This window comes from Prinia subflava, chromosome 3 (genome assembly GCF_021018805.1).
Source record: "Prinia subflava isolate CZ2003 ecotype Zambia chromosome 3, Cam_Psub_1.2, whole genome shotgun sequence".
NCBI lineage: Eukaryota > Metazoa > Chordata > Aves > Passeriformes > Cisticolidae > Prinia > Prinia subflava.
This window is the reverse complement of record NC_086249.1, coordinates 77582465-77608264: the sequence shown is the minus strand read 5'-3', so window position 1 is coordinate 77608264 and position 25800 is coordinate 77582465. Positions and strand designations below refer to the sequence as shown.

Here is a 25800-nt window from a genome sequence, read left to right as displayed (position 1 = left end):
AATATTTCTACTTAATGGAAAACAAGTCTGTAGAATGATCACGTCTATTCAGTATCTTAGTCTTGTACTTATCTACTTTTTCCTCCAGATACGGTACAGATGAAAAATGTCATCATTTGTCATTCTTCTGGAATGAGCTCCCCTCAGCACAACAGCACAGACACCGTGGGTATCTGACCGCGCGTAGCTCCGCTGCCTTTCCCCTGCATATCCGTGCACAGTTCTGTTCTCTGCTGGCTCCTGGCCACGTCTTCTTCCCTTGAGTCCTTGCTTCTGGTGCTCCAGCCTCCCTCCACCCCTCAGCAAGCCATGCAGCACCCTCGAATGAGGGCGAGGTGTGGCCCGGAGGGTGCGGTGGTGACTCACTCACCTTGACGCGTGTGGCACTGCCGGCGCTGCCGTGCAGAATTCGGGGCCGCCCCCACGGCAGGGCGCAAGGCCGAGCGGCCCCCGAGGGCTCGCCGGCAGGGGAAGGCGGCTGCCAGGCAGGGGCCGCGGCCACTCCGTGCAGGAGGCGCTCCAGTGTGACCCCTGTGGCCGCCAGTTGTGTGCAGGGGGCCGGGGCTGAGCTGTGCTCCTTAAACAATCCCCGGCAGAGCGGGGGCAATGGCAGCCTGGCCTGTATTAGAAACAGAGTGGCCAGCAGCGCTAGGGAAATACTTCTCGTCCTCAGCACCTCGAGAGCTGTGTCCAGTTCCGGGCCCCTCCATTCAAGGGTATGGAGGTGCTGGAATCGGTCCAGAGAAGGGCAATGGAGCTGGGGAAGGGACTGGAGCACACGTCCTGTGAGATGCGGCTGAGGGAGCTGGGGGTGTTCAGCCTGGAGAAAAGGAGGCTCGGGGGAGACTTTGCCGCTCTACAACCACATGAAAGGAGGTTGCGGCCAGGTGGGGGTCGGCCTCTTCTCCCAGGCAACCAGCGACAGTAGAGGAAGACAGCCTCAAGCTGCGCCAGGGTGGGTCTGGGTTAGATACTAGGAGGAATTTCTTCACAGAAACGGTGTAAGACATTGAAGTGAGCTGCTCAGGGAGGCGGTGGAGTCACCGAGTCTAGGAGTGTTTAGGAAAGACTAGACGTGGGACTGAGTGGCGTGGTCTAGCTGACATGGCGGTGTTCAATCACAGGTTACATTCGATGATCTCAGAGGTCTTTTCCAACCCGATTTTGAGACCCTGTAGCTGCCACCCCGCACAGGCGCCGGGGCGGCCTCAAGCCCCGCGCCGCCATTTGCCCCGCCCCCTACCTTGCGTGCCGCCCCCCCTCTCCCGGCATGCCGCGGGGCGGGGCGGCCTGGCCCGGCCCCCTGCTCGCCCTCAGCCGCGGCGGGCGGGCTCCGCCCCGGGCGGCACCGCGGGTACCTGCGCGGCGCGGGGCGGCCGCGGGGTAGAGCGCGCCGGCGGCAGCGGTGGCGGCGGAGAGACCTGCGTACGCTTCTCCTGTCCGCGGCGGGAGCGGCCGGGCCATGGTGCGTCGCGCCCGGCTGGCGCTGGTGGCGGCGGCGCTGGTGGCGCTGGGGGCGCCGCCGCCGCCGTGCGCGGGCGCCCGGGCGCTGGAGTGGTACACGGCGTGGGTGAGCACGTCCTACGTGGAGCCGCTTAGCAACCGCACGGTGAGCGGCCACACGGAGAGCGGCCGCTACGGCGACAGCTCGCCCAAGGAGAGCGCTAAGGGCCATGTGGGCATTCCCCGCGGCGCCTCGCCCCGCCACATGGAGGGCTGCGCCGCCGACACCGACTACGACGTGCCGCTGCCTCCCGGTGGCCGCGGGGCCCGCGAGGGCGACCCACCGACCTGGATCGCCCTGGTGGCCCGCGGCGGCTGCACCTTCAAGGACAAGGTCACTAACGCGGCGCGGAAGCGGGCGGCCGCCGTGGTCATCTACAACGAGGCCCGCTTCGGCAACAGCACCGTCTCCATGTCCCACCTGGGTGAGGTCCCCGCGCTCGCCGAGGGATCGGGGGGATGCTGTCGGAGGCATCGCTTTGTCTAACGCCGGCCCGCATCGGTGATGCGGCGGGGATGGGGGGAGGCAGAAATTCCTGTAAGAAATGGTACAAAAAAACGGGGTTTTGTTTTCTCTTCCTTCAAGCCACGCTAGGGAAAAAGCCGGGACCGTCTTCTGTCTCCCAAGTTACGGGCCGGGCGTCAGGGAGGAAATGCGGCACAGCCATCGGGACCGGCAGCCGTGTGGCAGACTGGGGTGGGAGGCTTGGATTTCCTTCAGGGAATTTGCCTTTTGCCTGGTACCCTCCGGCAGAAGGGCTACAGCGGTCACAGGTAGGCCGCTGTCTGTAGGCCGTGTGGAAACGCACCAGCTACCCCGAAGATGCCTTCAGGTGCTTTTGAAGGTACAGCTGCAGCTATTTGAAGATAGCTTTTGGTACAGGCTTTGTTGTAATAGCTTCATCGTCCTCTCCTGCGCAGGTCTATTGAGAGTGAGAAAGAGGTGTAAGCGTCAGGTAATCCTTAAAGGCTCGCAAATGCAGTAGGAAAACTGAATCCTGGAGAAGGATGTTGGCTTGTCTCAGCGTGCTCCTGCTGCTGTGTAGCCTGCAGAAGGGTTCTGTGATTTTTGCCGAAATAGGAATCCAAATGTTCTGTCACCACAGTCCCCGTTTGGGCTATAACACAAAAGACTTGCTCAATTTTTATGGTTATGACAATATTAAATGCTTAAATCGAAGAGGTGAAAAAAGCCTCAAAATTTGGCAGCAAAATCTGATTGCTTTTGAAGATTTTTGAGAAAGTGGAAGGTTTTCAGAGAAGGGTGTAAACTAAGGCAAACTAAGTACAAAATTCTGTAGATGTGGGCTTCACATAGTTTTGCTACAATGAGTTTATTGGTGCCTGGGCTCTCATTCCTGGTTGTGAGGAAGAGAAGCATCAGGCACTAGGATGAAGTAAAACCATAATGTATTTCTAAAGGAAACAAACTTATTTTCTTAGTGTAGTGAGCTGGAAATCTCAGCTAGGGAGCTGTTGCTCTATTGCACATGTGATTTATCTATTGGTAAACACGCCTCTCCTCTTGGAATACCCAGTGGCACCAGTGGGGAATTGGAATCATGATTATTGTTCTTAGCCTGCTTGTTTGAGATCAGCCTGGCCCATGTTGTATTCTTAGTTCAGTGTGAAAGTGGAGGTGAGGTGCTAGATAAAATTAACTTTTGGGTTTGATCCTAGGTGGTGATTAAGATACTTTGTTGTGTAATACTGCTTTCATCTGAAACAGTTTCTTTTTGTTGCTTTCACCCGGTATTGGCCAATCAGTACCATTTTTTTTAATTTCCTGCATTCTTCTCCATTCCCTATTGTAACCTCTCATAAGTATTATTTGCTCTTTCGTTGAATTTTTTTCTCCTTCTCTCATCTTGCTTTTTTTAAAATTTATTTTTAATTCTCTCTTTTCTGATGCCATCTTTGTGCTACAGAAGCCCTTCTTGGGCTTAATACTCAGTTTTGGACTTCATTAGTATAGTTAGATCTGCCAGTGGCATAAAGAGAAGTGCTCTCTGACTGCTCATTGATTTTTTTTTTTCCCTTGAACTGGCAGAATGTTGCTGATGAAAGTTCCACCTAGGTAGAGAGTATGATTTAGTATAGTGCATATATACAATAATACATTTTTATTTATACTGACTTATTAATTGCAGGTTCAATAATATATCACAGTATAATTATGAGCTTTGATGTAGTCATAAATGTTTGTTTCATGGTTGACACTTTCAGACGTAGATGTTCAAACACTTTCAGTGCACTTTGAAAATAAAGGGAAGAGGTACTGTTAGTATTTTAACTCTTAGCCTTTTTGAAGGGAGATAGTAGGTCTGTGGAAGACTGGCAAGGAAGAATGTGGAAGGTAAAGCTGTAGATTACAGGATGTACATTTTCATTTCTGTGAAGGTATTTGTGCACTGGCACATAAGGAAGCAAGCTTTCCTTCTGGGAGGAGTGCTGAGGATAAATACTCTGGGAAATCTGCAGTGCAGTAACTAAGGAGTGGAATTATATGCATAAGTAAAATCCGCTTAATGCGTTTGCAATTAGTGGCACTGCAAATGATGTGAGATGGAACAGTGGTTACGGCTGGTAGAGATGCAGCCCAAATTATGTGAAGGTGATAGCTTTTGTGATCTCAGTGCCATCTTTTCATTCTCCTCCTGGAAAACCTAGCCTTTGAATTTTCTGGGAGGTATGTGATAAATGTGTGCTATTTTTGTTGGTGGTCTTTTGGTGTTTTCAAGCATGTTTCAGCCTGAGTTAAAAGAGATGTTCTTGATTAGGTGAAGAAATGATTTGTTATAGCTGCTGTCAAAGTGTTTAAAAAAGGATGAATGTTCCAAATAATCTGTGTTTTTCACCTTGTAAGCTTCATGAGTGCAGTGAGTAGGGATTTTAACTAAAGCTTTGGAACAAGAGAGTCAAGAATTTCAATGTATAGCCCTGAAATCCTGTCCCTTCTTCCAAAAGGAGGTTCTACAAATGTGACTCTACTGATATGTCTCATTTCAATCCTTTGCTCTCTGTTCAAATTACATTGTTCAAAATGCTGGATGACTTTTCAGGGAAAGTAATAGTGACACAATTTCATGTGTGGCTGGGAAGATTTTTCCATTTGAAAACTCTCATTTTACCCAAATGACTTGGGGAGTTGTACTTCGTTTACTGAATCTGAATGACATAAATTCAGACTTGAGTTTTATGGACTTAGCAGGCAGTCCTTACTCTGTCCATTTTTGGTCATGATGGTGAACTTAATGAAATTAATGCAATACAGAAGCTTCAAATTGCATTCCAAAACCAAAGTAAATATTGCACGTAAATATTAGCTGGGAATGAGTTGGAGAGGAATCTAGAGAGGCAAAGTGTGGAGTGTTGTGGAGACCAGACTAAGGAGAGTCAGAGGCTCAGTTCTGGTTCTGAAGTTGAGGGAGGCAGAGGTATATTGCAATGGAAAGAAAACAGGGTCATCTGGTTCTGTAGTTTTCCTGTTATACTCCATGCAGGGCACCCAACCATCTCTGTATCCCCCCTCTCAAGCTAGGAACTGGTGACCCTGATCAGAACATAAGTTACCTTATCATAGACTATGGAATGAAATGTGGTTGTGCTTGACACACAGGGATGGGAGGCACTGGCTGTAATCATTTGAGCTAGGTCTGGATTAGGGCTTTAATTCATGGTTTGTGGATTTAAGGGAAGCTTGGGACTTAATTTGAGTGTATGACTTTGGCTACATAATGAAAATGGTCTTTGATTTGCCAACATACAAATTCTTTCCTCCATTGCCATATTTTTTTAATGCACATGTATTGAGCAAAACAGATGCAAATTACTTTGTGCTCATGATTCTGTAAGTTCTTGCTATCTCCAATGCAGCAGAGTTATTTTGGCATGTAGTTCAACTCTTTGCTACATTGCTTGCATCACTACTCAGGATTCTCAAATGGGGCATAATTTCTGTATTACTGCTGTTTTCTACCAAAAGTTTCTGGTACTGTAACTGCTGGAAGGACAGTGGCTTGCTTAAGTAAGACATGATTGTATGATGTTGAGCTGGTAATGCTGTTCTGAAGAAGCAAGAGTAACTGCTTGTATGTCTTATAGATAAATGTGCATATGTATTGGAACTCAGGTGGAAAGAGTTATGTGTACCAGTGGTTGTATATCCAACCTGAGACAGGTGAAAATACAACATGCAGGTGAGATGAGGCTGGGGTAGATGGTTAAGATAAAGCTTGTTATGACATTGTTAGTGGACTGTTAAAATTTGTTTGGAACAGGAGCTAAAAAGAATATTTGGCATTAGTTGTTGCAATATTAGTAGGGTGCCTATTTTTAAATAAACCAATGGACTACTGACCTTAAACATTTTTACTAAGATGGTTGAACTCTGGGAGCTTTCTGACATTTCTCAGGAGGACAAACACCAGACTGTGTCTGTGATCAGTTTCCGGATGACAGAAAAATATCTTCTTCATCTCTAAGCATGAGTGGGAATAAATGTTGTAGCTTGGTGTGCCTGGAATCAAGATCTGTACCTGTCCTACTTTTTCCTCATCAGTAGAATGCTGGTTTCCTTTTGCAAGAAAATACTAGGAGTGGTAACAGTAAAACTATCTGCACTGGCAGGAAACTTACCTTCATCTTCTGAGTTCCAAATTTCCCCTTTGTTGCAAGTATCCTAAGGATCTGCCAGCCCTGATAATGTTAAAAAACACAGACCAAATTTTAAGTGGACCCAATTTCACTGAAGCCTCAATCAAACCTAGACAAAAATTAAGTTTACTCTAGCAGAGTAAAAATGTGATTATTTCTTGTAAAACAAGAAGGTTATAGAAAGGCAAAGCCAATAGAACATGCTTTCAGTAGACGCATACATGTGACACTCGGAGTTTTCTTTATAAATGTGATTTGAGGTGTCTGAGTTATGTGGCAGTTGAAGAAGCTGATGGAATGACTCACCATCATTTCAGTCTTGGAATAATGAGTTTCAGAACAGCAGGCTAAAATTAGCAAGGAATGAGTTAAAACCCTTAGTGTTACAGGCTGCTCAGGGCAACTGCTTCTCTGAGACTGCTCTTGTTCCTTTTGTAATCATGGATTGCAATTATTCTCCTCTTCTCCCTCTTCTGTCTCATGACCTTCAAGGCCACTGTGTTTACTTGCATGTATTTTTTATGGCAGGTTCATCACCAAATCTTTAAAACTGTTAAAATGCTTTTAAAAATGTATAATATGCTTATGTTAATTCTAAAAGTGGAAAGTGTCACACTGTCTAGCAGCCATTGTGCAAAAGTAGCCTGACTTTCATTTCAAGGAAATAACTGTCTGATAGTTGGGCATTCTGGTGACAAAGCAGAGAAGGACAATATTTATTGTTGTGAGGGGTTTAAAATACCTCATCATTAGAAATAGTGCAGAGAATCAGATAGCAAGATTAAACTGACTTAAGATTTCGGGACCGAGGTGGAAATTTACTGATTGAAAAATCCAGACTACCTCTAATCTTGAAACTTCTTTTTTTTCTTCAAGTTAGGATGAAACCACATAAATCTTTTCAACACATTTGTACCATTCCCTGGCCATCCTTAGGCACCCCTCCTGTTATTTGTAACTCTTACAGTTGATTAAGGACACAGGACCTAATTTTCCCATTTTGGTATGGGGATTACAGTTCTTAGAAATGTAAGATAAATTCCTACTTTCATATATTTTTTTCTTGCTAACTCCCTGTGGAGTTGTGCAGGGTCAGAGAGCAGAGAGTGTTTCACTCTTTTCTCTGAGTTTCATGAGGCTCTCTGATAGTGCTTTTGTGCTGTTTCAGCGAGAAGAACAATATAAATTAACCAATTTGTCGTATGCTTGGACTTGGGGTATCATGTGGACCAACACATCGTTGGTGAGCAGAGCTGATTAGTGGAGCCTGTTGTCTGTTTTCAGCTTCACTGCTTTGCGTGTCCAAACACACCCACCAAGCAAGGCAGCATAGCTGCAGTGGGTGTTGCTGCTGAGCAGAGTGGGGTGCCTGAGGGGAGGCACAAGTTGGTGTGACCCTGTTAGGGAAAGCTGCTTTTTTGCTAGGTCTGGATCTGGCAGACACAGGAGTAATGGTTCTTACAGTAGGTCACCAGAGGTGGGATGGTTGTGATAAGGTGAAGTTGAGAAGGGAAGCTTATTCAGCTAATGCCTGGAACCTTTAGTTTTCATCCAGAGCAAACTATTTATGCCTTATGGAGGGAGGAGTTCTACGTACACAAGGGAAACTTCTGCAAATACCCCTTGGCTTGGTAACAGAGTGGCCAGATTGAAAAGCTTTCACAGCCAGAATTGTCTCAACTAAAGAATTTGGTTTAAATAGCTCAGGCAAATAACTCTTTGTCTTAGTAGGCAGAGGTGGCTGAGGCCAGAATGCAGCTTTGAATTTTGAAAATCCCCATTTGATGGGATGGTGTAAATAAGGAAGCCATTTCTTCTGATATAACTTCTCTGTAAGGAATCTAACACCACCAGAAGGGAAAAAGGCTTTAAACCTTCAGGGGGAAGTCTTGTTGCAGGTAGATAGTCTTTTGTAAATCTGAAAACATTACAGCTTTAGACTTTCAACTAGGAAAACACCTCTCTTTTTCTTCCTTTCTCTCTGAATCAAGACTAGTTTCACTTTCTCAGAGGTAGGAGAGCAAACTACGAAGCTGTGACTTACCAAGGTGGCAGCAGTGTTGGTACACACAAAGAAAGAACTGTTCAAATAGAAATAGCATAGAACAGTGAAAATGTGACATTTTTAATAGGTACATTTGTTTGTAATTTGTTTTGTAGTACTTGGGTTAGATATTTCTGAGAATACTGGATATTCTTCCAGAAAAAAATGGAGTAAAACACTAGTCTCAGAGGTCTTTGGATTTTGCTAGTTGGTCTTGATGGTTTTAGTGGTAGTATGTTTCCTAAAGGTTTTGGGGTTTTTTTGAAGTTAGGTTTCTTTTATATGGATTGAGAGCTCTAGACTAATAGAAATCCTTTGGTTCACTGCTCCCAAAAGAGTCACCAAGTATTCTTGACAAGTCCTTGTCATGAAGTGTCATTACTTTATTACATTATCAGTCTCATTTTGAATATTTAGTATTAAAGAATCTGTAAGTATTTCAACATTCAAAATAATTTATTATTAAATATCTGAATCTTTTTTCTCTTTTGTTTATATATCCAGCATAATTGGGCTATAGATTCAGATTCAAACTAAATTGAAGTGGCTCTCTTTGATGTTCACATACTGTTTCAATCTACAACTAAAATTCCCACACTGACAAATAAAGACAAGCTGTTACTGAGCTGCAAGCTGGAACTTAAACTGCTTCGAGCTGAGTTGTGTATGGCTTGTCTGGCTTTTTTGCATGGATCCACATCTTACCTCACTGTGGAATGATGACTATAGGCCTTGAACAGTAAAGATGCATCTGTTGAACTTCATCTCATGTCTGAGAGTTTTTGAAAGTAAATAAAGGATTCTTTACCAGTGAACTTTCTATCAATTCTGCTATGCCTGAAAAAAAGCACTGGAGGCTTTCCTATAATTTTGCTTGCTGATCTTAACTGAAGAGGCCAAATTACCCTCAAGCAAGAATGCCTATGTTTGCTGTGACTACTGACTTTTTTCTTTTTTTTCCCTCCAACAGGAACAGGAAATACAGTGGTGATAATGGTTGGCTATCCCAAAGGAATAGAGATATTGGAGCCAGTACGAAGAGGGATTCCAGTAACAATGAGCATTGTTGTTGGCACACGACATGTGCAAGAATACATCAGTGGTCAATCAGTCGTGTTTGTAGCCATCGCCTTCATCACCATGATGATTATATCCCTTGCCTGGCTCATATTTTACTACATACAGCGCTTCCTGTATACGGGATCACAGTTTGGAAACCAGGTACATGGAGCTAATGGCACTTAAGAGTGTTTACCTCCTCCTCATGTCAAATCAGTTGCCTAACTGATTGCTTATTGAAGCATTCTTGAGGATCTGTGCCTTCTTCCTATTTTGCTAACTGTGAATGCTGCTCAGCAACAGTCAGTGAGGCTAATAAGCACTGTGCTAATTGGCATCGCAGGTTTGACTTGTCATAATTATTAGATGCTCATATGAAGTAATGAGAAATACATTTAGCCACTTGTCAACAACAAAGTAAGGGCAGCTTCTTATGTGATCTGTCACCTAACTGAACTTCCTTCCTTTTGACATGAAAAGTTATTTTCATTCTTCAGTAATTTTCATTTTGAAAGTATTAACTTCACTAACCAGACTTTTTTAATAAGAAGAAACCATGGTAAGTTTATTTATTTTATTTTCTTATAAAATACACACATTCTTCAGGTTAGAATTTTTAGTTCTAAAGCTTTATGAAAACTACTTTTGCTACTTGTAATTCTACAACTCCACTGCAGAGTTATTGAATTACAGCAGACTAGAAGATGCATGTGCGGTGAGAATCCGCTCTCTTGGCCTACTCAAGGTACTGAGAACAATGAGAGTACTGAGGAGATTTGGAAGGAATAATTTTGCTACTTACTTGCCCTTTTCACATTTCTGTACTTACAGGGAAAAAAAAAAGCCAGCTTTTTTTCCTCTGAGGAAAGTACTTCATAGAGCAGTTTAGGCTGGAAGGGACCTCTGGACTCCTGCAATCAAGAGAGCAATTTACATGGAGTTGTTAAGGATGTAAATCCATCTGAGTTTTGAAAATACCTTAGAATGGCACTTACCTCTGTTTTTCAGCTACTGCAAATAGGTTAAGGTTCTTCCATGATCATCATCAGCTCTACCATTTGCATGTTCTTTTCTCCTTTTCCTCAGTTTAGAAAAAAATAATTGTCTCACTTAGTGCTTAGCATTTGGACTTTTCCTGCCTTTTCCTTGGCGATGTAGATTCTAGCTTTGGGAGAGGATGGAAGGAATTTTTGTTTGCTTTCAGAAATCTGAGCTCTGTTTAGGACTCAGAGGACTCTTCTAGGAAAATACTTAATTTCTCTTTTCAATAAATGAGGATAACATTTATTATGAAACACAGGGCTTCTGTATTGGTTAAACTTGTGGTCTTCCTGAAGTGTTGGTTTCCTAGTCTTTTTTACTAAGCTTTAAATCTTAGCATTTACTTTCTGAGAATACTTTTGGGAAAACAAAACTTTTGATAAGTGTCATAGGAAAAGGGATGTGTTTCTGTGTTTAAATAGTTGTTTGGAGAAGAAAGTTGCTTCTTCCTGTTGCCTTTTAGATAGTTCACACAAAGGAAAGTTCACATGCTTTATGAAGCATCATATCATATTATGTACTTCAGTTTTAAGGATGTGAATATGATGTTCCTTAGAAACATGTGCCACAGACTCTTAACAGGATTTTCCTATTGTTATTCAAATACCAGTAGATTTTTCCAGTGCTTGTCATCCAAATGCTTCTTAAATAAAAGAAACCCTCTAGCATTAGAAGGTTATGCCATTTTCTCCTTTCTTTCTCTTCTAAAATGGCCATTGAAAATAAAAATTATACAAAGTTAGAAAATGTTTTGACAATATTAGTCAAGATGCATTATTAAGAGTCTTAAAGTAATTTTTGAAACAAAAAGCCACTTTCTAGCCAAAACCTTGTTTTGTTTGGCTTACAGACATAATTAAAATTAAAACCTGTGAGTTAAATGTTATGCTTTAAAGCAAGCTGCAGTGTAACTGCTAAATGAAGATGAAGATGGGTATCTTAAGATTTATTCTAGTATCAGTTTAGCAGTAAAATTATAGAAGATTTTTTTGCTACTGAAGATGAAAACAGGACTGTGCAGAAAACCCTGAGAAGGTGGAATAGGCCTCTGCTGCTGGTTTTATTAATTTCTGGGAGACCTTGCAGACTACTTATCTTTAACACCATAAAAATTAAAAAATTATCATTTTCAGTACTATACATTTGTAAAATTATATGTGTCATCATAATTATTACAAAGAAAAGTTGCCATTATGGGTTTGGGTTTTTTTATTCCTTTGTTATTTCCTTACTGAGGGTTGCTGCTAGACAGGTCAGCATCTGTCAACTGGGCGTGTTTAGTTTCTCAGTTTCTTGCAGTAGCACTTTGTCTTGACTACAGTACTGCTTTCTTTTCTTGCTTCCCCTCTAAGCATAATTATACTGCATAGAAGTCCAGTATGGTGCATCACGTCTGTAAAGCCTTTCTTGTCATCTCCTTTGCATAATGTGTCCTTTCAGTGCAAAGCTTTGTCCAATGCAGCAGACAGCGTTTAACTGAGGGAGGTATTAATAGCTACAAGCAGCCTTTTGACCTGGTGGCCAGCTGTAGGCTGCCTGGCAGGATTCCACCTCCTCCCAGGCTGGTGCAAAACGTACGGTGTGCCTGCTGTGGGCTTGCCTGGCTGGAAGGGCTGGTTGTATGGCTGGTGTACAGCCCTGCTTGCCTCTGAAGCCTGCACGGGTTTCGGCTTTCCTGCGTGGGAAGGGCCTTAGTGCCGGCAGTCAGGAGCGGGGCCGCGGCCGCCGGTGCGGCTCGCCCTGCGCGGCGGGGGCTGCCCGTGCCAGCAGGGCGCTTACAGAGCCTCAGGGGCGCACAGCTACTGAACAGCTGCTGGCTGGAAAGGTTTTATACACTAACTCATTGCCCAGAGATCAATTCAATTTTTTTTAGATGCATTCAGAAGACTCAGTAGTTCACATAGAAAGTATTTAAAAGCTTTGAAATTTAATTCCTGAAACTACTGTCTATATTAACACTTATAATCTTATTTCAAGGGACATAGGAAAGAAACCAAAAGAGCCATCAGCCAGCTTCAGCTGCATACAGTGAAACGTGGAGAAAAGGTAATTCATTGTCTCTGGTTATTGCTGTAAGTTTAAAAAATGGCTATAAAGTCTTCAAAGAATTTAAACTGAAATTACCATAACATAATTGCAGTGTGACAAACAAGTTCAGGCTTATGTTAGGGCCTTTGTTTAAAAGGCAGAATTCAAAATTAAAGAGTCATATTTGAACTACTTATGAAATTAAGGCTATTTTGTTGCAGATAATATCTGGTTATACAGAATGTATAGGGGGCTGGTAAGGTAAAGATGAGGAAACATTGTTATCTTTTCAGCACTTGAAAACATCAACAAGTGGATTGCAAAATACTTCCGCACAGTTCGTACATCTGATGTAATGTTCTGTTTTCTTAAAAACATTCATCATTCTTAAGAACATTCATCTTCTTATTGATCAGAGAGCCTTAAAAATATAAAAAAGCTTTGAAAAATAAAACACTTTTCATCTTTTGTCATATAATACCTGGAGGAGCTGTGTAAGCTTAACCTGAAGCATAAATTTTTTAAGTACATTTCTATGTTATGAAGTAAAGCTAATCTAAAAATTAAAGCAGCTTTCAGGAAGTCAGCTTTGACAGCATACGGCCTAAACTCAGCTGTATTAGAATAAGTGAAGTAGAAAAAGCCAACATTTTGAAAGAAAATATTCTAGTTGGCATTTCAGGAGTGCTGAACCTAGATGCAAAATTAGCTTCTGACTAGATTTCTGCTACTACATAGGCAGTTTTTTTCCTCCAACTCTTGTCTTACTTGATGAGTTTTTATTTAAGGACTGATTTACTTGGAGATGAAAAACAAGGATTAGGCTATTTTTAAGTCTGTGAATAAAATTAAAGTGAGAAAGGACATTGATATGTAAAAACTTTGAAAGCTGTGGTCCAGCAGAAACTGCTCTGCTCAGTCATGTGCTACACAGAATATGTCCTTCATTTAGTAAATCAGTTTTGAAACTTAAAAAATCCCAGAAGTGTCTTTGAACTTACTTGCCTCTTCCTTCTATGCTTTCAACATGCCTAAATAGTATATTACAAGCATTTCTTACTTTTAATTAGATTACTTTTTGATGGAGTTTAGCATATATTTCAAGCTGTGAACAGAGGGATATTCATACTTCAATTCATACAATGGTGACATCAGAGATCAAGAAAGATGGAATTGAACTAGAACTTGTGTAAAGCTATCAGAGCATAATGTCAGCATAGGAAGAAAAGGATGTAGAAGGGTCACAATGAAACCTGTGTTAAAAACCACACAGAAGATGTTAACAGCTTTTAAATTTGATGTTCAGTAAAATCCTCCAAATAGGATTTGTATTTCGTGATTCTTGCAGGATACAGTGAGTTCGTTCCAATAAATAGACCTTGACCAAAGTAAATAAAATGGGAAAATTTGTTGTTGTACAGTATGCTGGTTGTTCCTATGAGTGCCATGTTCATTAAGAAGAATAGAATGAGATAAGGTTAGAATCTCTCTGTTAAAATAGAGCTTTTCTGTGTGGTAAATCTCATCTTATTAATGTGATTTGAATCAACCTGCTATCAGCAAATTTATGTTACTTACTGATGCAGAGGTATTTTCATGAACTCATAGAAATTTGTCTGGACATTTGTCCTGTCTACTCTGTAAATGTACATTTTTTTCTTTAAATATTTCAGCCATTTAAAAAGTGTCTCTTTTATGATGCAGTACAGTCTTTCATTATCTCCATTTGAGGTGGAGATATTTAACTAAAAATAGGTCATTATTAAAAGTGTATTTGCTATCATGTAGATTTTTCCTGAGAAGCTTATGGGATTATTGTAAAATGGACACTCATTTGAGTATATGCTACATATGGTGTGCTTGGATTTTGCCTCTTATACAGAATAAAAAATAACTTATTGTAAAATAACTACTTGTCCTAATTTTGCTTATGTAAAATAACAGTCTTAAGGTGATTTACTTGGGAATTTAAGGCATTAATTATGAAAATTGATAGCATGCAAAGGAGGGAAATACTGGCCTTGAACTTGAAAGTTCCCTTGCTGAACTAATTAATTTGAATGTTTGTATTGAAACTAAAGTACTTCAGTAAGTTGTAAATCAAAAATATTTTTTTAGGAGGGATGAAAGCAGAGGAGTTTCCCCACTCCCTGCTCTTCTAATACTTAGGTTTTATACAGCCCAATTAATGTTGGATTATTTTTCTTGTGTTTGGAGCTATCCATCATATTTGCACTACAATTCTTAGCATGGCTTCAAGAAGACAGTAAGACCTGTTAGAAAAGATATTTAACCCTTAGAAAAATATAGAAGTGGGGAAATTATGTTCTATCTAATGTGAGCTTGGAGAAAAGTTGTAAACCCAAATTGCGTACTTGTGTTCTCTTCTGGCTATGAGGGATTATGTGCTAGGATGTGGTAGAAAAAAAGGTGAAGAAGAGGTTTCTCAACCCCAAAACTCTCTTCCTGCTCTTGGAAATCTTTGGGAACATTCATTCAGAATTAGATTGTGCACTTTGATTTGTGCTGTCCTCTTTAAAAGGTTTTCATCTTGTAGCTACTTTCAACCTCAACATTCCTGTGTTCCCATGAACAAAGACAATGTGTGAGACTTAATGAATTACTCAAAATGCCATGTATAGCTATTTAAATTAGAAAATCTGAGTTTGACCGCTTTTAGTATTTGATAACCTGATCAAATCACCTCTTGGGAGAATCTCGAATTAAACAAGGTAGATTTTTTTATTTGCTATACTACTTAATATATTTTACATTCTTTGAAGCTAACTATTACACAAAGCTTGTTCTGTAATGAAGTATGACTGTATTACACTCAAATGTGTTGTCATATTTAGGGTTTAGATGTTGATGTGGAAAACTGTGCTGTGTGCATTGAGAACTACAAACTGAAGGACACTGTCCGAATTCTGCCATGCAAGTAAGTTGTCATAGAACTTCTTTACTCTTTAGCATGTTTTTCTGAAGAAATGGGATGAATTTCCAATAAATCCTTCTGAACCTGTGGTGGCAGAGCTGAAGCTGCCATTTGTACGGCCTGTTAAATGTTGAAGGGCACTGTGAGACCACGTAGCACTTCACATGTATGTGGGAGCAATTGGGAGAACAGGAGGGGTGAAGTAGAGCTTGCTTGAATTAGAAGTGTGCACCGCTGAACTGGTAACTGTGTGGTGTCTTTGTGGTTATTAGCATCTCCCCTTCAGAAAGCTGGCATGAGCCAAAAGGTTTCCAGAACCATGTGTGTCCTAGTAAATTGAGCAGCAGCTAATCACCAGGATTATAAAGGAAGTTTTATTTTTAATGTGTTAGCTTGCACACTGTTTGAAGGAGGGGTGTGTGGCTTTCATGATAAGTTCTAAAGAGCATTTATTTTCTTTAGGCACATCTTCCATAGAACATGCATTGATCCTTGGCTTTTGGACCACCGAACTTGTCCAATGTGTAAACTAGATGTTATCAAAGCTCTGGGATACTGGGTATGTTGCACACTACTTTAATCTTCAAAGTAGAAGTACAGTCTAGGAGGCAAGACTTCATGTAACTGTTCAGAATGAGAGCAGCTGTTACTTGACAAGACTCGAGAAGGTGGGCAAAGATGCAAAGAGTAATTGAATGAGAACCAGAAAAATAAGGGAATTTTATGGGTAAGAACTTAAATATATCAAACAGCTTATGAATCTCCTTTGATAACCAATTTTTTCTACCTCCAGCTAATGATATTAAGGAATTTGAACCAGAGGTGAGACTGTTTGTTCAGGCTGCAAAAATATAACTGCATTAAATAAATCTAGAACATACATTTGATGTTGTTGAGAACTGTGATTCAGAGGAAGAAATTATCATTATTCTACATGGAATGTTTGTGTACTTCCACATATACTCCGAGATTTATCCCTGTAAATGAGCTGGTACTTAAAACCTTCCTAAAGACATTCACCAGAAATTGGTTAAGTAGAGAAAATGATGTGCTCTCATTTCTTTCTGACAGCACCAGAAAAGAGAGATGAAGACACATGCGGTAGGTTACTCAGTCACTGTTGATAGTCTTGAGTTCCACTAAAATGCTATAGGCAAGAATGTGTCTCTCTTATCTCCTACTGATCTACAGAGATCTCTAGAAAATAGGGGTGGTTTTCTGGTTTCAGGGACTTTCCTTTCATAGACTAGGTCTGTGTTTTGGCTACCTTTTCTCTTACTTCATTGCAGAGGCTTACCAGATCTGTGGAAGACTCTTATGAATTACTGTTTTGTTTTGTCAAAGGGGACAATACTCTTGCTATGTAATATGTATATACCAGATTTTGGTGCTTCTGTGTATTACATCAAACTTTACCCACAAGTTGCAATCTTGTCATGTGAAATAGCTATTGCTACTGTAATATTGTTATATTAGCAGCTTGGTTTCTGCTTACATTCAATTTTTGGGGTTGATGTATCTTGTGTTATATGCAGAAGGACTTATCTTTTTTAAAACAGGCTGGAAACTGGAATAGTGGAACCTTCAGAATAATTATATTCCCTGAATTTGTGCTGTTGCAGATGATATGGTACTAAGCCCAACCAGGAGGAGTAATAACTCCCCTGCTTGTTGGCTAAAATGACTTTTGGAAAGCAGATTGAGTGGGATTATATTAAATAGAGAAACCTAGTTCATTTTTCTGATGAAATGAGGCAAATGGGCCCCTGTGTATGCATCAGTCGTTCAAGTCTCACTGAAGCTAATAATGTGGGAAACCATTCAGGAATTTTTTTCTAGCTTAGTTTTCAGTTTGATTCAGGTTGCCCAATCTAATTTGTAGAGTGATTGCCTGAGTTTTTTACTGATGTGAAGAAAAGAAATGCAAAGAGTAAGGCATCATCTCTCAGCACTGCACTCTGAACCTGCAGAAAAGAATGTGCAGCCTTATTATAGAAAGATACTAAACCTTCTGCAGAGAGGCTAAAGGCTCACTTCAGTTACAGACAACAAATACTTCAGATGCTTTTATATTCTTAAAGGCTTGAAGTAGAAAAAAGGTACTATGTCCTAGGATGTGGCTGTAAAGAGCAGACTTTAGTGGTCTGGTCTGGCTTCATTATGCTATTTTTTTATGAGACAAAGAACTGTGGTTCCGCATGTCTCACTGATTTTGTAAAACGTTACTGAATTTTGTAGTTTCAGTGCTTATTTAACTGTTTTAAGTTTTGGAAACCAAAATCATTAATGCCCCCTCCCATCTGCAAAGACAAAGATAAGTATCACATGTGTCTTGTGTTCAACTGTAGCATGTCTATGGCTCATTAAAATTCGGTATGTTTTAAATTATGCTGGCTTGATGCTCAAGAAGAATCAGCCTAGAATTTCTTAAATTTTAAAAGGGGCCTTTGCTAGTTGTTCAGGGAAGGGGAAAATATTTGCTAGTAAGCAAAAAGAATAGCTACTTAAACTGCAATATATTTGCTTATATATAAATAACATCAGGATACCTATGGCAATGAAGGTAGTTTGTTTAATTTTCAAAACAGAACTGTAGGCATAGGACTTTGATCCATTCTGAAAACTAGTTCAGAGTCGTATAGCTCATGCTATACAATAGGTGAAATAGATCCCTTTGTCTGTGATGCAGATGATGTGTTCCTGCAAAGTGACAAGCCAGCATGTTTGTGTTTTCAGAACAGACTTAAAATTAGGCTGGAGCAGAGGAGGAGAGGATTTGGTTCTGATGTAAATGTTTGTTCACCTTAGTAAAAAAAAAAGCCTTTGCCAACTACTATAATGAAAAACCAGGACTTGGAGACTTCTGCAAACTCAAAGGATCAATAAGTTTCCTCAGTGGGGACTTTGTATGTGCTGAGCCTGCTCCTAATCTTCAGCAATACTATAGCTACAGTGTTGAAATAAACCATCCAAAAGGCTGACTGGGTAGACTTTTCCTGTTGCTGCTCTTGGCTTTGTGGTGGCTTTGGGAAAACGGCTTTTCTTTTGGGTGGCTTTCTTTCTTTGCAGTCAGACAATAACCTTGAATGTGGACAATATCAACACTATTCCCAGGAATGCACATATAATAGCTAAAAAAATGGTCTTTTTTCCAATAAGGTGAGGGTGCAAAAGGTGACATGGAGGAATGTTGATGTCTGATGGTAGACAGAAGTGACAGTTAAATCTGCTTAATTTTGAAGGGGGACCCTGAAGATGTACTTGAAATTCCAATACCCGAATCCATAAGTGGCAGCGTTTCAGTCGGAAGTCTGAGCATTGCTTTGCAAGACGATGACAGAAACGAAGTAAGCGAATTGTCAGCTTCCTCCACTAATGAATCTGTGTTGCAGTGCACCAGCTTGAAAGAGGACGCAGGGGAAACCACAGCATTGCTCGGTAAGTAATCTATGGGCTGGACAGACCTTTGCACTAGACATGGCACTAGAACCCTTCTCTAGCTGGTGCGAGCAGTTAGTGCTGCAGCCCAGAGCGGACTGAATGCTGTCACTTACTACTGGTCTTCAAAAAATACAAGCAGATTTTCAAAGAACTCTGTTCTGGAGCTGGAAATAACTGGATTTGGGGGAAAGGAAGGTGTGAACAGAGTCTTAAGAGGATTACCCAGAGAATCTCGAGAACTGTAGGATATATGAGTATGAACTTTGTTGCCAGAGTCTGGATTAATGGAACAGATAAAGTATATTAAAATGGTAAAACAGCAAACAATTTTTCTTTTAATTCCTGATTTCTAGATGTGGATGCCAGTAATAACCGGCATGGAGAACATCTATCTAATGGAAATTCCCACTGAACTGCTTCATGGAAGATATCTTGAATAGACTGTTGAAGAACTATTATTTTTTATTTAATTAGTATGGACTTTTGTCTAGTGAACAGAAAAAATAACAATGTAAATTATTTTACCTTTCAAACTTTTCTAGCTGGTGTTCCAAAAGGGCTAATAACTAAGAATTTTGTACACAGGAGGATTTTATAAAATCTCCTCTGGATGTCTCATCCTAAAAAAAAAAAATGCAATAACCCTTTTCCTGTAAGCATTGTTGCAATGTCATTGTGTTCCAGAGGGCTGTAACAAAGATGAAGACTAGGCAGTGAAAATAAGGTAGAATGTGTAACGGTTAAATATTTTGGATGCACTATTTACATTCAGTATGTACACATGGAGAACACTTACAAGCTGCAACTATTAAAATGTTCTGAAAGTTCTGATCTGTTGTAATTGGAGATGAATATTCATAGAAAAGACAATAACCTTGAAGGAATCAAATAACTTGATAGATATGTTGTGTATCCTTTTCTTGTGATGAAAAAATTGCTTGTTCTGACATGTAACAAATACTTATTCTATCTTGTAATGTGTTCTACTCAGAGTGGATGCTGAGAAAAGGAAACCTTCTCCATCTTTCTAGCTTTTTATACTGAATCTGGCAGTAATAGGTTGTGCTAGGTGTTCTTCACGTGCTGAGCATGTAGACATTTAGTATATGCACACTGATTACCTCTTTAAATCTTAAGCTCAGTAGAACAGAGGTAAAGGGCTAATTATGGCTAAAATGTATTTATTAGTCTATTTATAAGAATTTACGTAATTTCTTCTTGCTCCTGTTTCCATCCTGACCCACTTTATGTACAAATTGAAACCGTTTCTTCAGAAACACAAAGTTTGAGTTTGTTTTGCTTTTTCTTTTCCTTTGCATAGAGATGCTGGAGTTCTCTTGGATATTCCACAGTAGGAGTTTTGATTTGGTTTGCCATTAGTTTTTATTCCTTTCTTTTAGATTAGCAGTATTGTGCCTTATAGTAAAACACTTAAGAAATCTGAAGCATCTGAGAGTAAATACATACCCTGGCATCTCCCATTATGACCTCTTATTCAAATATTTATATACTCTAAGTGGTATAAGGAATTGCTAAACTGTTTTGTAAAGAAATATGTATATTTAAAACACTACTTAAGAGTGTTAAGTGAATTGCTTAGGATTTTAGCATTGTCATGTTATAAATAATATGCTACATTCCTCAATTTTCTTTTGTAAAGCTGTTGCTACAGATTGCTTAAAACAGTGTCTTTCACTAGACATTTGTTTTAGAGTGCATTTTGTTTTTAAAATGTATATTTGGAATGTTTTTAAGAAAATATGCAATTCTTTTTCTAACTTATATTGAGCTTCAGTAGAAGCAATAACTTTTTTTAATTTTAAAATGAATGTTCCAGAAATGACAGAGGAGGAAATATAATCTGAACTTCTACGTTGCAGAGCAGATGTTTCACCCTAAATTTCCTTCAAAAAAAAAATCCTGTTAATGTCTACTTAAAAAAACCTCTGCCTCTTCCCTGTAGGAGTATAACTTTTAGTTTTATTGGAAAACTGTCAGGTTGTAGTTCTGATGTCACCAGCAGGTGCAAGTTTTTGTGATGCCTTTGTCTTACAAGAAGCACATGAGAATGGAATATGACTGACCAACCATCTCCAAAACTGAACAAATAAATAACCCACAACTAAACCAGACAATGTGTAGGGACACTTACGTCTCCAAAAGAAGCTTATCAACATTTCCAGAACTGCCTTTTTAACTATCTCTTCAATATTAAAAACTAAGTCTTCTCCCTCTAACACAAAACTGAACATTGATGTAGTAAATGTTGAGAGGGTTTAAACTAGCTCAAGGAGGAACCAAAAGAGAAGTTACCAAGAGAAGTGTTGTCAGTCTGTGGATTGTGTCTTGCTGATAACTACAGCACAGTATTCATTCTGGAGAGGAGAATTGTGGTAAGTACTTGAGCTTTTATGTAATACCTGTAAAACCAAAAGCTTTTCTTAAGAATTAAATCTGAAATCTGGCAGAAAGCTGGAAGAAAAGCTAAGGAAGCTGCAAACTGAAAAGTGCTTATAAAATCTGGTGTGTGCTGACTTAAAAAAATATCCGAGTATGAAGACTCCTAAGGTCTGTTTCTGGCACTGCACCTGTTTCATTTCAGTCATTCTCAAAAATAGTGACAGTGTTTCAATCAAATAGGTTTGCACATACTTGATCTTTGATATAGTTAGGTCTTGTAAGGCCAGCTGTGCTGCTGAGGAGTGATGACAATAAAAGGCCGAATTGCAGTGCCTCCAGCAAGCAGTTTGCTCTCCTTGGAAGCACAATGACAAAAATCACCTGAAGCGAATCACTAGTCTGACCTCAGTCAAAAAGCTGACATGCATTAGTAAAAGAGAGGTAGGGTGAAAATACAGGGCAGGAAAAAGACAATCTAGGGAGCTTAAAACATTAGCAAGAGAAGCTTAAAAGCAAGAAGCACAGGACCTGCTGTTCCAGCTTGTCTGTCACTGTTGCATAAATGGGTGTAGGCTGCTGTAGGTAAATACATGTGCACAGACTTTGCAGATCTGGATCCCCATGAAGTTGGATCAAACTGGTATTGCTAGTTTCTAACACTTTACCCACCAAAAGCTTGTATGAAGGTCAGAACTAATGAGTGATTTTTTTTCACCCCCTCCACGAATCCTTGTTGTAGGGTGGGTGCCTCCTGACTTCATTCCCTTCCATTTGGGGAAGCTGTAATCTGCCTCTGCTGCTTCACCCATGTCCTGCCTAGTGTGGGAGCTGCAGCTGTGTGTGCTGTAGGGATTCCTGCTGCCTCCCACTGCCCTCATAGCTTTTCTCTTCCTGGCTGCACTATTTTTGTAAAACTTGCAGGAACTTGTCTTGGACACCTCTGTCCCTGTATTATATTTTACTGCAATCAAGCAGACTGCTTCTTATTGGAGGCTTTCCTGGGGTATCATTATAGAAAAAGCTAAATTGCAGAGCCCATGTGAAGCCTAAAGCCCCTGAAAGGTGGTGCCAAATAAATCTCTTGGCAAAAATCCCTACCAGGGGATACTGGTTTTTGTGGAATGAGTTTTATTAGTGTTGTGTGAATTGGTATGGCTTTGCTACTGCTGCTGTTTCTGGTAGGGAGAAATTTTGTGAAGTTAAGTGATTTTTAGTTTTATTTTTTAAGGAGCTATGAACATGTCAAAATGAACTGCTGTCTTAAAGGAAAACCTGGAGGCCCCTCTTTGTTCAGAAATTTTAGTTTATTAATAATAGTCTACAAACTGGAAAACTGGACAAACTGGAAAAAACTTGGTAGTAAATAATTTTCTAAACTGTCTTTCAGACTTTATAGCAAGCAAAAATGAACTACAGACATTTCAGATCTGAAAGCATGTTAATAGTTTAATTACTTGCAGTACCAATTTAACTGGAAAGTCTGGATTTTCTGGATTTTCTTTTCTAATGACTGCTAGACTAGATTCTTCTTTGGCTCAAAGCAATGCTTGGAGAAGGTTCTTGGCAGGTACTAGAGAAGTTTGACAATATAGCAGTGACTACCCCTTACCCCCCCACATCACATATGAACACAGTCTAGTAACTGTTGCCAGTAATTAGGGCTAGATTTTGGAGGTCTACTGGAGAAGTTGTAGGATAATTTACCTACAGTGGAAATGCCTTTAATCCATGCTGAATTAATTTAGTGCATACCAGTGTATTCCTGCCAAAGCTGGCCTGTTGGGAATTCTGGTCCTGTTCAGATTGTACCTGGCACAGAGAAACACCATTGCAACACCTTTGTCAAGAGTGCAAAGCTGTTTTTTAATTACCTATTGATTTGGGAATGGTCATTCAGGTTTTCTGCCCATCCTGCAAGGTTCCTCTACAATCAGCCAGTTGTAGTTGGGCAGAGTCCAGCAAGACTGTCCCCTTGGCTGAAGTTAGAGATGCAATTTTATAATAGGCTCATAATGAACTACTAGTTCCTGAAATGGAATATGTCAGCATAATTTTTTTTAAACTGCAATGCCTGTAAAAAATCCTAACATTTTTGAGACTGGTCTTTACTGGATGTGTTTTTTTCTCTCACAGGTGATACATGAAGATTTGAGAATTGAAGTTGATTAAACATGCACAAATCAAGCTGAAGGCTTTTAGTTTTGTTCAGTATGGGTCCTGATCTCTCCTCAGATATCCTGCTGTATTGCAAAACTTGATTTTAGAAAGTTTTTAAAATAGAATGCCTTTATAATTGCATGTATTTGTGTGAAGAGTGCATTGCCTGGGACTGTCCATTATACTTCCATTGGACCTGAAGCTCCTTTTCACCATCTGAAAAATGATAATGTTACTGCATTTTTAAATGAGCATATCCTTCATTCAGAAGAGCAAAGTTTCCATCATTTTGTTAGTCTGAAGCTTAAGTCCAAAACTTTGAAGCCACTTACTTCTACTATAAACATATACCTGCAGAATTTGCTAGTCTGTCAAAAACTATTCACAACCAACCGTCTTTTATTGTAACCTTGAACTAATTTGGTTGCATTGTTTGGATTAAGCACCTGTGTCTTTTCCATTGTGTATGTACAGTTGTAAGAATGTCAAGTTATGCATTGTTGTTGTAACTTAAAGGCTAAAAGCCAAATTCCATAATAAATTATACAGACCTTTTAAAAAGCAATGTCTGAGAAGCTGGAGGGTTTTTCTTTGGTAAACTTAAAGTGGATCTGAGGCACTCAGCACTAACACAGCACAAAACAAGCTTAACTTCATGCGGGGTAGCCTGGAGGGGCTGGGGTAACCTTGGATGGCTGCTTAGTGAGGAGGGGGAAAATCATAGAAGAACTTGTGGGTGAAGATAAGAAACAGTTACCAATTACCATCACAGGCACAAGAGATGTGGCTTTGTGACGATTACTTTGAAATGGCAATCAATTAGTTTTAGGCTAGTAGAGGACTAAAGCTGCCCTTCTGCAAGCTGACACTTCTCCCTTCCGTGGTGGCAGGATAGGGAAGGGGGGCAGGGGTGAGCCTGTAAAGGTGCTCTCTGCTGTTCCCTCCTCACCCTTCTGCCCTGTCCTGCCGAAGAGCTGCAGTTCTTTATGAAGTGCTTCAGTGTGGATCCTCTCCATCAGGTACAGACCACGCCAGGGTTATCACTGAGCTGCCACCAGCCTGCCTGAGGGGTTCTGCCGTGCCAGCTTGTCTAGCTGGGTCTGGAACAGGGCAGCCTTGGCCTCTTCTCACAAAGGCCACCCTGCACTTCCCCAGTACCACAGGGCTCTGAAATTAATGTCTCAGACACACCTATGATAAAATCATAAAATTTCTGGATAAATCCCTAATCCTTGGATTTGTCAGAGAACTATAAAAATTATGTATATCAGTACAACTCAAGCAAATACAGTGAAGATGCAGAGCTGCTAGTCTTTGGCTGTAGTATCATAGTAGCAACCTTTGAGGGGGAGGCTTAATGACAAAGTAGATAGCAACATCTTTAACCAGTGGTAATCATTTTTATATTGGAGCCTTCATCATAGTACTGCAACTTACTTTCCAAACACTAGTCTAAAATATATGTTTTTAAAGAGGGGTACTACTATACAGAATATAGTCAAATTTGGCTTCAGCTTTAGTAGATAAAAAACATCAAGGTATGATTTTAAACCAGCTTGTGCTCCAAGTGTTGCCACTAAAAATGCCTGACAGCAAATGTATTGGGTTTGGAAGCAATGTCTAGAATTGGAACAGACCTTAAGTAAGTGTTACTTTAGTGTACCTGATACATTTTAACTGGAAGGTTGCACAAGCCACACCCCTAATGACTACAGAATATTTCTCGCAGGACTTTTTACTGAAAGATTATACATGAGACAAGAGATTGATGTGGTTTTCATTCACGCACTTTCACATCTTAAATTGCTTCAAAAGACAAAGCCAAAAGACAGTCTTTACTTTGCATTACTGATCTTCTATTTCCTATAAATCTGACAAGCAAATTCAGATTTAAAACAGCTTTGATTTAGCAAGCAACATTAAATTATAACTTGTTAATTTTCCAAGTTACTTTCCCTTTTCACTCTCAGGTAATACAGCAGCTACTCTATTTAATCAGCTTAAATTTATAGTTACCAGACTCCATCCCCAGTTTCCCCAATACTTGGCATCTAACATGAAAGCTACTATGTCTCTGTGCTCTAGAAGGAAGAGGCTATTTAATGTTGGAAGATACATAGCAACTGCCCATTCAAATTTGGAAGTGAGAAGGGATTGGAATTTTTTTAATTTTTATGGAAGAAATGTGGCCCTCTTTCCTCAGTGAAACATTTTTACAAGCATGTGAGGTGTGGTATTTCAACTGCCACTGGCATGATTCTGAAAATACTCAGTGGTCTTGATAGGAGAGAATATTGCTGTGAGCCTACAGCACCCAGCTTCATTTCTGCCTAACAAAGATAAGCCTTTAGCTGTTTCTAGACACAGAGATAGACTTCTTTACCAAAACCAGAAAACATTGTTAGTTCTATCCAGCTCCTAGAAGGTCTTACACAGCGAACAAAAGGTAAAACTTGATGTAAGTTGACTTTAGTTATATACAAACAATTGTGGACCCAAAGACAGCAAGTGCCTGATTAATACTTACATTTGCTAT

At 40.2% G+C, this 25800-nt stretch overlaps 1 protein-coding gene and 1 non-coding gene across 3 annotated transcripts; both read left to right on the top strand.

Annotated features, from left to right (window-relative positions):
* Positions 1-1292: 1292 nt before the first annotated feature.
* RNF149 (ring finger protein 149) lies at positions 1293-19538 on the top strand. Of its 2 annotated transcripts, XM_063392600.1 has the most exons (8): positions 1293-1928; positions 9174-9424; positions 12281-12349; positions 15187-15269; positions 15729-15825; positions 16338-16367; positions 18509-18704; positions 19061-19538. In XM_063392600.1, exons 1-8 carry the CDS (start codon positions 1463-1465, stop codon positions 19117-19119), a joined length of 1251 nt encoding a protein of 416 aa, XP_063248670.1. In that variant the 5' UTR covers positions 1293-1462; the 3' UTR covers positions 19120-19538. The 2 variants fall into 2 exon arrangements, with proteins under 2 accessions (XP_063248670.1, XP_063248671.1); XM_063392601.1 differs by lacking the exon at positions 16338-16367.
* Positions 19539-21401: 1863 nt separating this feature from the next.
* Positions 21402-21517, top strand: LOC134549241 (small nucleolar RNA SNORD89). Its single transcript, XR_010080045.1, has one exon. It is a non-coding gene; the product is annotated as a small nucleolar RNA SNORD89 (small nucleolar RNA).
* The last annotated feature ends 4283 nt before the right edge of the window (positions 21518-25800 follow it).